General features: G+C 39.4%; 1 protein-coding gene across 5 annotated transcripts in view; it reads right to left on the bottom strand.

Moving 5' to 3' along the window:
* Positions 1–2,670: 2,670 nt before the first annotated feature.
* plxnb2b (plexin b2b) overlaps positions 2,671–13,750 on the bottom strand; it is a 120,363-nt gene continuing 109,283 nt past the window's right edge. For all 5 annotated transcript variants that reach the window (XM_078257398.1, XM_078257400.1, XM_078257397.1 and 2 more), the window contains 9 exons: positions 13,399–13,499; positions 10,885–10,969; positions 10,315–10,466; positions 9,904–10,064; positions 8,055–8,202; positions 7,786–7,850; positions 7,555–7,630; positions 6,487–6,561; positions 2,671–5,917 (listed from right to left, as the gene is read on the bottom strand). In XM_078257398.1, the coding sequence (XP_078113524.1) occupies positions 5,813–5,917; positions 6,487–6,561; positions 7,555–7,630; positions 7,786–7,850; positions 8,055–8,202; positions 9,904–10,064; positions 10,315–10,466; positions 10,885–10,969; positions 13,399–13,499 (968 nt within the window). In that variant the 3' untranslated portion in view covers positions 2,671–5,812. The remainder of the gene's footprint in view (positions 5,918–6,486; positions 6,562–7,554; positions 7,631–7,785; positions 7,851–8,054; positions 8,203–9,903; positions 10,065–10,314; positions 10,467–10,884; positions 10,970–13,398; positions 13,500–13,750) is intronic.

The following is a 13,750-nucleotide window of genomic DNA, read 5'->3' on the forward strand; positions in this document are numbered from 1 at the left end:
TCTCCAGCGATGCACGTTTGACTCATTAAATTAAACTGGGTACAACTTTTTCAAGTTTATCTCAATACAATATGCTCATATGTACTTTGAAAGTTATTGTAGATTATTAGAGTTATTGGTGGCTGTACTGTGTGTTCCTAATGTCCATACTGGCCATGGTAGATCAAGTCCTAACCCAAAACCAATAGTCCTTGTTCTTTGCAAAAATGTATTCTCTAACAGTCTATGATTCCAAAGGTAAGGCGAAACTAAAATGCATAAAACGAGGCATTACATCAAGTCTGAATCAATGCTAAAAGTAAAGTGGATTTGTCCCTGATCTCTTACATTGGAGTTGCGTCAGGTATGGAATCTCTTCATGGCCAGTAGGTACAGGAGGAATGGTTGCCGCAATAACAATAACCCTTCAGTGTAACTGGATTGGCATGTATATTGTTGCAAGTGAGACTTGAAAAAAAGTGAACCTTATATCGTTCAACAGCACAATGGTCTAACAAATGGTACACCCTTCTGTTTTTATTCAGGCTACAGTTATATTGTTCGAAGTTAAAGGCATTCTCAGTCTCAAAGACACATTGTTTTACCTTCTCCAAACACTATTTCCTCTGGGGTTACTACAGGATTATTATGGGGAGCATGATCTCAGTATAAAAAGTGCTTATGTAAATACCCATATATGAATAGTTTATAGGACATTTTAACTTAAGCTGTACTGTATGTTCAAACTGATCTTGGAATTGGGCTTGAATACAATTTTCTTTAAAAAAAAAAAAAGTTAAAAAAAACACTCATTTTTAATATTACCATAAGGTACACTCAAGCCTTTTGAATGCCACTTGTAATTGTTTTCTTTAATGTGAAACCAATATATATTCTATAAAGTATATGTATGTATATTGTGTGGTTAATTTGTGCACTTCAGTGATTCTACCTATTTAATAACTAAATAAGGAAATTAAAGAAAAACAGAAACAGACAGCAGATTAATAGTGGAGACTTTATTTTATTTTATTTTTTTTATTGTACTACAGGTTACTTATACTATAGCTGTAGCCATAGTTTACATGTATGGTGTACTGTCTTCCAAAGCACAACAATCACACAGACAGGATCATTTTAGTATTAGGTGTAGCTGTATTTGTGGCTTGTACTGTAATTCTAAAAACTTTCAGAGAGAGGTTTTCTTTAGACAAGTCAGCCTACTCTCTCCTCTCAGCCAATTAAACTCCGACCACATCTGATTTAAGTGTCTGGTGATATATCCTGGGTCTCTCTTTAAAGCACTTTTAATTTAAACCACTCCCAAATCATGTAGTTGCAAGTTAGTTAAAAATACAAGCTAAACTAACAGGATATTTGAATTTGCTCCAGGGTTATTACTGAGCTTAGCGAGCCTGAGAATCAGTTGTTGTTAGGTTTTAAATTATTCATAAGAACAACTGTTTAAAATGACACCACACCATCATTGTTTTTATTTTCACCAAGTCCTCCTCCTCTTCTTCTTTCCCCTAAGGTGGAGGAAATCAAAGCCAAATCTCATTAGAAGGTTTGAAACATGTGGAAGTGAAACGCAACTTGCTGGCAAACACAACCTTCTCCTTCTGAAGGAAGGATGTGCAAAGCATCCTGGGCAGGAGAACAGACATGCAGATTTTGACCCAATTTCTTGTAAGAAACCCTGCAAAGACTTCAAATCATTTTTTTTCAGTGTGCAGTGTCATTGATTTCTAGACTTTCAAGGGCATGGTCATTTAGAAATCGCATCACAAGTGCAGTGCACACCAAATAATGTTGACTCCCAAAATGATGTAAGCTGCATGTCTTAATATAAAGTACAGTATTGCCTTTGCCTTTTTTTATACCAGTGATCAAGGATGGTGGACAAGATGCAGTGCTTGCGATCATCAAGTGTAATCACTCTTGCTTTGGCAGCAGCCCTTGAAGTTGTTCTATCTGTTGCTGCATCAATGATCTGCTCAGTTAGAGGATGGCCTGTGCAGGCCTCTGGTCTGTCTTTGATATCCCCACCCCTGCGTCGAGGTTTGTTAAGCAGTCAGATGAGGCAATTTTGCCTTTCATCTTTCTTATCTCCAATTTAATTTTTAGCTATCAGTACTTAATTAATGTTTTCGCAGCAATTTTCCAAACTTCACTGCTGATGACAGAGATGCAGAGTGGCTATTTACATTATCAACTTGTTTCATGAAGCCAGACCTTTGCTTCTAGTCTGTATTCTGAGCAGTGTGACATGAACCTGATGTGGCATTTGGGAAAAAGGCATCAGCCATCATCATCATAGGGTATGCTGCATATGAACACTGATGCTATCAAGAAAGTAGTCTGGGGTCATAATATGCACGTCTATCTGATGAAAACTGTCATGTTCAAGCATATGGCCCTCTCCTTTCATAAAGTGATTGGTTGGTTTGAATAAGAGATCATTTTCATAAACCCCCAATTACTCCTGCCTGTGTGTAAGCTCTTCAGTGACTCTAAGGGCAATGTAATGAGCTGCATAAATACCAAAGACTTAAAGCAAGGATTCAGTTCACTTTAACAAGAAACTGGCTAACTGTGACAAGATGATTGTAACTCATGCAATATGCATGAGAGGTGAATGTTCAATTGAAGCAAATCAATATTCTAAAAGTGAAAGAAACACAGCAGATATGAAGGGCGTATATGTCTCTGAGTTTATTCACGGAGGAGTGTATGATGAAATCTGTGGGTAACTACTCCGTCCACACACAACCTTTGTAAAATTAAGTATATCCAGTACAACCAGATCAGGTACAAGATCGAGAATCTTCTGAGCTGCCTCGGATGGGGAGGAAAACGTTGGCTTCCATTAATGGTCCTGCATTGAAAATGGAGTGTCCTAGTTTCTTTTATCATTACAGCACATTCACAAGTTTCAAAATGGAAAAGTCTCGACAACTGCACAAACAGCTTTTTTTCTCTTTTGTTTTTTTTGTACCAGGACTCAATGCATAGGATTATACAGTTAGAATACAGTATTTCAACATGTTTTACAAAGATTTATATGGTATAGGAAACAAGAAATAAAAATAATAACTGCACAGCAGTAAGAAAAGTCATTTGTCGAGTATAGTCATTTATCGTACATACTGTTAAACAGCTTAGAAACGCAGGGCAAAAAAATTTTAACACCATTGGAACAATTTTGCTCTATATTCAATCTACATAAGGACACGCTTTTGATTTCAGACTAATTTAGAAATGCCAGACATTTTCAAGGGAAACCCAAATCACATTGGCCACATTGTTTTACAGTTATTCATTTTGGCCTTTTGCCTTAGCCACCAAAATCCTACTAAGCACACGCCACAGACACCCAAAGGAAATGCACACATCAAAACTGCAACCATAAAAGAAATCATACTGAAATGTCTTCAGCCTATTGGCACGCACATGGCTGCAGCAGGGCATCTAGCATTTTAGACAGCACACATAATATCACAAGTCCAAATACATTGCTGTGTCTATAGCACTATTGTCATTATAATCACCTAGGTTACCAATAGAATAATTTAGAAACAATATATGTATCATCCTATTTAATAAGGCACATTTTTGGTTAACGAAAGGCTCTGAAAAAAAGCTTCTTGCATCAACTCTGTCAGTGAGACAGGAGTCAGCAGTAAACAACAGCGGAGACAAGGATGGAGTCTGCAGTCGGCATGCAATTAAGATCAAAAGCCTCCCCTGCTGATTCCATTATACAGAGTGCCACTCTGCACTGTGCTGAGTGGGCAGTGCCAAGTGCTGTTGGTCAGGATGCCAGGGTGCCATGCTGAGACAGCAGGCAGGCAGGCAGGCTCAAGGTCTGTGCAAACCTCTCTCTAGCCAAGGCAGGAATTGTTAACATTCTGGGGTCTCTGGAGCTCGTTATGCTCTGTCAACTACACACGTCCATGATCAGATACAGGAAGTACAATCAGCAAAACCATCAATTTAGGGATGAAGCGTGGTAGCGTTTAATGGCCCAAAAAAATATTAAACCCTCATTCCTACCCCGTCGACACCTCAGCTCTGACACTGACATGTCAACGTCTCAGTTACTATAACACTTATGTACATGATTGAACCTGACCTCCCAAACATCACACAAAGGCTAAAACCACAGTAATCTGTTCAAAATATACCATTTAATTACGAACTGCATCTCTAACAGGTAATTAAAATCAGCAACAGGCTATTTCATAGCTTTAGAGGCAGATTCCTTGATGACTATTTGGAACATTACAAGAGTAATACTACAAACAAATGGCACTAAAAATGAACACTAAAGCATGATTTATGCTTCTGCGTTAAATCTTCGCCGTGGCTATGTACGTAGGTACGTGGAGATACGGACCCTACGCCGTAGCCTACATGCACCTCTCAAAAAATTTAACTATACACGTCGCTCCAAAGCTAAATCACTGTTACTCTTACTCACTCTACCACACACTCCCTATGCATCCCGGCCCTGCTATTCTCTTAAAGAGATCGACGCACACACTAACGCACAACTATAAACTTCAGGCCACTTACGTAGGCTACGGCGAAAGCTCTGCGTGGAGCCTCCGCAGAACCATAAATCACGCTTAACAATGTGTGAATCAATTCGGAAATGTATCTAACATATTGCTGAATTGCTACTGTATATGAATACATTTAGTGAGCTAATGTAACTGTCAATTGTGGCTCATAGTATTCTGACATTATTGCAGGGCAAATATGAGTGGCATGGCTCCATAGCAGAATAAAGTTGCTTTTTGCTGATAAAAAAAAAAAAGAAGCTTTTCATGCCAAAGAAAAAAATTTGAAAACGGTCAATAACTGAAATGTCTTAAAACACTTTTGAAATGTCCTTCTGTGCTTTAGTTGAAGTGGAATGTATCATGGCACTGTACAATAAAGGGAGACAGACTGGGCTATTATCAATTTCCATAAGCACAAATGGCAATCCAGCTTGAAGCAAATCTGAGTCAAAAGCAAATAATTTAACTCAAACATTTCTGAAATTACTGGTGACCTGTCAATCATATGAGCCTGTTATGAGGGCCCTTTGGTGAGCTCGGTGAGAGCGCAGGCTCCAGTGTGTCACTGGGTATGGGGGAATAAAATGACAGAAAGCAGGCGTCCCTTCGCCCTCACGCCTGACAGTAGGCATCCTGTGTGTGCACGCACATTCCCACACATTCACACACACTCAAATCTAGCAACGCACACTCTTGTTCACAGGTTGTACTTCACACAGACATCTACGCACACACAGGCTAATAAAAACACTATCCGCACCACAAGGTGATCCATTTAAAAAGATAATTTTTTTCCTTATAAAGCTTTCCGCATAAAGACTGCACAATAAAAAAAATATATAATACAATTCTTAAAACCTTTTCTACACAGAAAGAAACTGAACATCTGATTATCGCCTGTGCCAGTGCTCCACGGAGGGGCTTAATTCTCAGCGAGAGGTCTACCGCACTGCATTGTGGGAGCAATATTCAGTGAAGCAAGAGTGAGCGTGCAGACCTTTAAGGTTCGGCAAGTGAGCTTTAAGGCGTACCAATGACAGTGTAACCCATCATTTTCTTCCCTTTTTTGCTCTCTATCTGTATTTAATTAGTCCCTGTTACTCCACAGCACAGAAAATTGTCCCAGAGCCAAGTTGTACAATATGAGTCCCTTATCACCTTTCCTTATTTCCATGTTTTATTCTCTAAAAGAAGAAATAAGCCCCTGCAGTCACTGGCGGTATCCTACCATTCCCCTTACTCCCTCCCTCCCTCCACTTGGTGGGTTAGAGATCAGTCACTTTGTTTTCCAGGGCGGCTGCTATCTGCTGGAGCCGCAGGGTCAGCTGTTTACTCTGGGCAGCTGGGTCCTCCTCTAGGGATGCGATGATCTGAAAAAGGGATGGAAGGAGAAAAGAACATAATTAGAGGAGAATGAGGGAGAAGTCGGAAATGATAAGCAAAGAGAAAGAGGAGGAAGAATTGGGCAGTGGAGGGCAAAAGAGGAATGTTGGAGAAGCGAAGAAACAAGGACGGGGAAGATGGAGAGAGAATGAGCACAGGACAAAGAGGAAGAAAAAGGGCGGAGAGTGGGAGGAGAAGATGGTGTTATTTGACATCAACAGTCACGTCATATAAGCTGTTATTGTTTGCAAGCCACACTTAGGGGAGACTGACAGCCCCATTTGTTTATCCAACTTGTTCATTAGGTTTTGTTTATCCCCTTTTCGTGACCTCAAGTGGCAATGCACAATGGACGCTTAAAAATCAATTCCCAGAGCAATTTTCCAATTCACATCCCACAGAAATGCTTTCAATTAAAATTTCATACAATCACTCTTCTGGCATATCAAGAGTGAAGAGAGAGAGAGAGAGAAAAAAAGCAATAATATAGTGGGCAGTAGTGCATTCAGTGGAATAGCCTCCTTTGGGTGTGATAGGAAAGAGAAGGGCCTCTTACCCCATCATAGTATTTGCTGGCATACTGGTAAAGCTGATGGAGAGCCACTTGTGTGTTCAGTTTGTCTGTGTGAGACTGGAGAGCATAAATGACAATTTAAAGGTTAAAGAGAAAAAGTAACAAAACCATAAACTGCAGAGTTGAATGAGCATACAATACTTTCCAGGTTTAAAAAGAAAGAACTAATACTGTAGAGGCAATGTACAAGAAAACAAACTAATCTTTGCAAAGAGGCATGTTATTATTAACAATCAGATATTAAAGTTATAATCCATAACATTTTCATAAAATAAAACCTGGTTTTTGATCAACATTTTTTCATCAAAACAAAAGCTAATAGTCTACCTATGCACGAGGGATTCACAGGAAACTACCTAATTTGATCTCATTGACATTAGCGTCACTGTTAACTGTTCAGTCTCCTACATCTGTATAAGAACCGTATTAAGTTACTGCTCATGCAAACCGAACTTCTATTCTATTAGGAGCTGGTTAATTAAGGGAAACTGTAGGTGGAGTTAATTCTTCAGTAGGCCTCAGCCAAGCGTGACATTCTTTTCCGAAATTTCTGCATTTCTACTCAGGTTTTTTATATGCAAATTAAAAATGTGCATGAAAACAGGTGGGTGCAAACACATTTAATGAGCTGTTAGATAAAGAGTTGCAGACACTAAGCTGCACACCTCCACAGCAAGGTAACCAACTCCTCTTACTGTGCTCTTGTTTTTGTGTAGGAAACTACTTGTGCAGCATGAAATCAGATCACAGTTGCTCATGGCATGATGGAAAATTATTGACAGACTTCTCCATAAAAACCACATGACTTTGTATGGTTGCACTGTAAACAGATATCCAGGTGCTTTTCTGCCTTTTCTGTATTTCTGTTCCAAGTAGCTGCTGAAGGAGTGTTGCTGTAGTATTAAACCCTTTACAGTGTATAGTTAAACCTCACTTGCTGTTACCAGGGTAACCACAGCTGTAGCCTAATCAACAAGGACTGAAATGTTAAGGATTATAACTATAGCAGAGTCATCTAGTGGCACAGAAAATGACAGCAGTGTTTCTCACCCGTGACACTTCTGCCAGATGAGTGTTCATGTCCTGATCACTGACGGGAACCATCTGCCTGATGCCCTTGTAGTAACTACACACACACACACACACACACACACACACACACACGAGACAAGAGGTGGTATTACTACATTATATAATTGTCATTGACAAATCTTTTAAAGTAAGCTTTAAACTGACATGAAACAGATCGAAACAATATTGTAAGGTGCTGATAGGACTTACTCGTCCACCATCTTCTTATAGGTGGAGATCTCCTTTGCATAGAGTAGTTTGTTACTTGGAGAGTCCTAGAGAATACAATTGGACACAAAGGGGAAAACAATGGCACTTTAGATTGATTAACATTTGACTTTCCTCTTCTCCTCCCTTTTACTTCTCATGTAATCCACTTTGTTCTCATCTTCTCTGTCTGTTTTCCCATCTTCCCTCTGGCACTTTCACCTCACATCCTCCCCAATTTTCTCTTCCTCCTCCTTCCTGTTCCCACTCACCCGGCTGAGTTTGTGCTCACTCTTGGTGCAGGCATCCATGAAGGTCTGGGCGATGACAGAAAGCGAGGCGTCCACCACTTCAGACACGTGGACGTCAAATGTGAAGTGGGGATTCTTGAGGATGTTCACCCAGAACCGCAGAGGAAGGCTGTGTTGGGGGGGGAGAGCAAGAACGTGGTGCATTATCGCGGTTGTAATTATTATTGCTCCAGAATGGGGGAAAATCTCATCAACCACATTACATCTATAAATTAATTTGAGTCAGAGAGGCATTTCATGTGTAAGAGTACTTGCCTGAGGTGCAATTGAGTGCAGTACAAGATAATAACAGGGATGGAGAAAAGCCTTTCTTGTAGGTGTCAGTTTATTTAGAACAATAACCTCGATTGTCAGTTTATATTACTATTTCATAGGATACTGACCTCCCTGAGAATCATTGCTGTTAAATGAAAATTAAATGAAAAATTTAACCTCAGGAGACGTTTGAAATAACAAAAGTGATACGCTGAGCAACAGTCAACGATGCTTGTCTTTTCTAACAAATAGTGATTAGAAATGCTAAAGTAACACCAACACTTTGACCTTTCAAGTTCTTGTGCAGCTTAACAACCTGAAGCGCTGACTTCATAATGAAATGCTCGAGAACGCTCACTACTTTCCCTTCTGAACAGGAAAATGCACGCTCCATATGCTTCTTTCCAACCTCATGTCAGCTTGTGAATTCAAAAGAACGCCCAAAATACCCTGGTTTCCAAAAAGCTTTCCCTGATGCCCCGCCATCTGAGACATGAAGCGCACACCGTGTAAAACTCATACTGGTTTAGTAATATCTCCGGGGGAAAGCTGCAGAGAGAATACAATAGAAGCATAAAAATAGCAATGTTGCTATAATCACAGAATTAAATTAGCTTGGGACATAATTACCATGTTTGTTTGTTGTTGTGCCTCATACACACATTCATATTTAATACATGGCCCTCAGTTGATTTGATAAACAGAACGGGTGGATGCAGAATGTGGTGTGGAGTGTAGTAAGTAATTAAATCGCTCATCTCCTGTCCTTTTGTGGGTGCTCTCTTGCCAGCCTTACGTCAATCACTGGCATCTACATGCAACACGTCGTCTTGTATGCTTGAGCCTTAGCCGACGTGACACTAATTTATGCACTTAAATGTCACATGGGAGCAGGGGGATTGCAAATGCAAACTAAGTGAGCTGAAATTGTGCATTTGTATTCAGCTGTTTCTTAGATAAGTAAGTTTTATTTCTTGGAGAGTTACTGTATCTCAGGCAGCAGGATATGTGGTGTTGCTCAGATTTAGAATGTGTGCGTGTGTTTGTGTTTGCTAGTGGAGATTTTAGTTTAACACTTAGTACAAATTTGAGGTAGTTGTACTTTACTAGAGTAATTCCATGTTATGCTACTTTTTATTTTCGAAACATCAATAAAAACCGACACACACATCCCCAATAGGATGGGTGCTGGATCAAACAAATATAATTAACAACTACTTCACTACATTTCAGAGGGAAATATTGTACATTTTACTCCACTACATTAATTTGACAGATATTGTTACTAGTTACTTTTCAGATTAAGATTTTACATTAGGAAATATTTGATAAGCTTATAAATACAATATGGTTCCCAACCTTTTTGGTTTGAGACCCTTTACAAAATAGCAGATGAGCTGTTAGCAGTTCCACCAAAAAAAAGCTTCCTCTCTTAACTTCTCAGTCCTTTTTTTTTTTATTCTTCTGAATATCTGAATATTTCCTACAACACTAATTCCAGTACATACAATTTTAAACTTTGAGATCAGTGTATGCAGGTTTGAAGTACTCCTACCTATTAGTCTTCCAGATATGGATGGTCTCTTCATCCACATTGTTGTGTTTCAGCGCCTGCTCATCCAGGAAGTCAAAGAAATATTTGACAGCCGGTGGCACCACTGCCCCAGAGCACAGCACGCTGCGGAAGAAGTCATCCACAAACTGCTGCAGTGTTCCCTGAAAGGGGCCACAAATGATGTGAGACAGGGCAGAGACAAAGAGCAGAGCCAGACATATCATAGCCCTGAGACATAGCGTTTGCACGCAATGTGAGTGTAGATATTCAGGCTAGTATTTAAGCCCTATCTGTACACAGAAGCCATCAATTTAAGTTGGCTTTTTAACTGCAAAAAATGCTATTTGTCAGGCTCAGAGAATTAGATAACTACTTAAACGTCTGATTGAGTAAATGAGTCAGTCTTTGTACCTTGACAGAAAGGAGTCTTGTTAAATAGATCTCTGTAATGGCTTTGGTCATCGACTTGTCCTTTATGCTTCCTCGTTTAGATTTCATCTCATCCAGTTCGTCTGCCGGCCTCACCAAGTGAAACACCTTGTCATCTTCCAACAGAGCATTCCCTATCAAGGGGGAAAAACTGAACTTTAAAACTTTCTTCTAATAATTCTGCTCCTTATTTAGTCATGCACACTCTCACAGAACATATTCACTTGATGAAATGGAGGGTGTTTGTCAACTGAATTTGGATGCAGAGAGAATATCCAAGTAGAAATGCTAAACAATAAATTACTCTGAAATGCAAAATGCACATTAAAAAGGCAGAAGATAAAAGTGCACATTATTTCAGCATAATCTCCAAGTGTGCTATACATAAAACAACATGTATTAGCATGGTAAATGAGAGCGGAGAGGTTGACAAAAGCCCTGGGGAAAAGAAACAACGGCAAGCATTGTATTCTTAAGTTCACACCTGATCTGTGCTCGTTTCAACAAGTGTGTATTTTTGTGTACAGTATGAGTGTATTAAGAGACACGTACGCTCTTCATGGTTTTCCTGGTTCTGGTCATAGTTCTGCTGAATGTGAAGCACGCTGGACAAGACTAATGTAGCGTTATCTCGCACCTGGAATGCACATTACAGTCTTTTGTGAGACAGAAAACACACAACAATACACACTTAATTCACACACAAGTTGAATGTAATAGGTACTGTGACTGAGGTCAGCAGTCTCTTTTAGTGCCCCAGAACTAATTCATAATCAATGTGATTGAGTGGACAGCAACAGTGGGTCTTTATTGGGGTATTTACAGGCCATTTTCTTTGGCATCAACCCATTATTGAACCTACAAATACTGTGATTAGCACTTTTCTGACACAACCAATGAATCAATGGCTGCAAGGCTGTCCTCTGTGAGTGTCAACAACTGTGACACATCAGCAGGTAGGATGAAATAGGAAGAGGAGTACCCAAAAGCAGGACAAGTAGGGGATATTTGCAAGTGACCTTTATTTTCTGAGGATCAATGCAGTGCCAGGAAGATTTAGTGGCCTTCTGTCGCCATTGAGAGCTGACAAGAGCAAACCAAGTCCAGGCAATTTCAACTGGCTGGTAGTGAGGAATTAAAAATTGTAGGCATGTTGCTAAGCAGACGAAGGCAAACAGTAAAGGAAAAAGGCTACAAAGTGCTTTCTTGTATGTTTGATTTATGGACACACAGGTTTGCCACTCAGCTTGGCAAAAAGACTGAAAATGGGATAACAGCTAGTCCGGTTCTTTCCAACTGTAATATTATATGCCTACCAGCACCTCTGAAGCTCATTAGTTAAGAGCCAGGCTAGCTGTTTCCTTGTTTCCAGTCTTTGTGCTAAGCTAACTAACCAGCTGCAGCTTCTAATTTAATGGACATGTGAAAGTGGCTTCAATCTTCTCATCTAACTCTCAGTAAGAAAGCAAATGAGAATAATTGGCAAAATGTTAAACTATTCCTTTTAGAGCTGACAAGAAATAAGGAGAGGGGTGAGGTGACAATGCCTACAGAACATCAACAGGGCACCCAGGGAATTTATTTTTTTCCAAAAATCAAGTGCACAGTATACTGCCAGATTGTTTTAATGAATGCTGGCATGTTGTTATCATCATGCAAGTCAGAAAAAAAACAGTTTTTACAATTTACCAATGTCTGCACATTGATTGCAGTCTTTCAATTATAAATAGCTCCCTGGAAACCAGCCATGTTCCCCAATCTTTTCAAACATGTAGTAGTCCAGCATCTCTCAGTCCTCAATTACAAAAAAGTACTTTATAACCAAATGTTGTCCTACGTGGCTCAAAACTGCATTGATGAAAAATTCTAATCTGGTTTTAGAGCTCTTCACAGTACAGAATCTACATTACTGAGAATAACTAATGACCTCCTTCTAGCTGCTGACTCAGGTAACTGCTCCGTCCTCTTGCTCCTAGATGTTACTGCATCCTTTGACACCATAGATCATACTACTCTCATTCACAGATTAAACCAATGGGTGGGGGGTCTGTAGATCTGCTTTAAAATGGTTTTCTTCATTAATGTCCATAGATCTTTAAGTGTCTCCATTAGCAATTCATCTTTTTCTCCTGCCCCCATGTCCTATGGCTTCCCCCAAGGTTCCATACTATTGTTTTCCTGTGCGTGTTCTGTAAAGCACTTTGGATAAACTGTGTTGTGTGTAAAGTGCTATATATATAAAAAAAAAAATTTGATTTGACTGGCGCTAAATTGTACAGACGTTAAGCATTTAGCGGTTTTGTGTTAATTAACCTACAAGAGTATCAATCAAAGAATCATATGATGTCCGTCAATTAGAGCCTGACCGATAAAGGATTTTTAAGGCCGATATCGATACAAATATTTGGTGATTTAAAAATCCGATATATATCGGCCGATATATATTTAAAAACAAAATCCAGAAAAGTGTAACAAAACAAACAGATTTCCCTAACATTAGTTATTTGTAGTTATTTATGAATCCTCACTAAAATAATGATAATGCAGTTTAAAAATAAACTTGTTTGTGTTATTGTCACAACAGAACAGAGGAACATCAACACATATTAAAGTTCTGATAAATAAAATGTATAAAAATACAAACTTAAGATATGAAACTTAAAGGGTTAAACATGAGTGTTACCAACAGGGATGTTGGAGAGTGCCCTCTGGAAGGACAAACTATGCAACGCCAACACTCATAACATGGTTGAAGGGTGTTTCGTCCGTTTTTATTTTATTTTTTAAATATTCATTTATCGGCCATTATAAATGCCGAAACCAATAGTTTGGAACATTATCGGCCCGCCGATATATCGGTTGGGCTCTACCGTCGATGTGTAGCATACATAGATTTCAATAGATGTACGGGCTCAGCCTCTGACTGAAATGGTGTGAAAATAGGCAACCCAATTCACATCCACACACCCACATACAACTATTTACTTCCCCTGTGCTTCCTCACATCCCTTGCTATTTTAAGGGTCCTTTTTAAATATTTTTCATCAAAATGTTGTCAGTACTCACGTTATAGTGTGCCAAAGTGTTGATGCGCTTCCACCTGCCCTCTTTCTGGGAAGTTAGGTCTAGATCTGACAAAATCTGCCCTGTTGAGCCCGGGCGCCACTCTGTGGTGAAGGCAGGGAGAGAAAGTCAATCAATTATCTCTGCTAGGTGGAGGGGTACTGCATGTTTGGCAAATTGTCACCATACTTCAAAGTTTTTTGTTCTTTCTTTTCAATATGATATTTATTTAATCATGGGTCACTGTTACCCTGAGGGTATTCCGTAATAATGTGGTCTGAAATAAATCCAGCTATCCATCCAACTGCCAGCGGGGCTTTCTCTCTCCTGAGATGACGTGATGTGACACACTTGA

The sequence above is a fragment of the Sander vitreus genome, chromosome 8 (assembly GCF_031162955.1).
Source record: "Sander vitreus isolate 19-12246 chromosome 8, sanVit1, whole genome shotgun sequence".
Taxonomy (NCBI): Eukaryota; Metazoa; Chordata; class Actinopteri; order Perciformes; family Percidae; genus Sander; species Sander vitreus.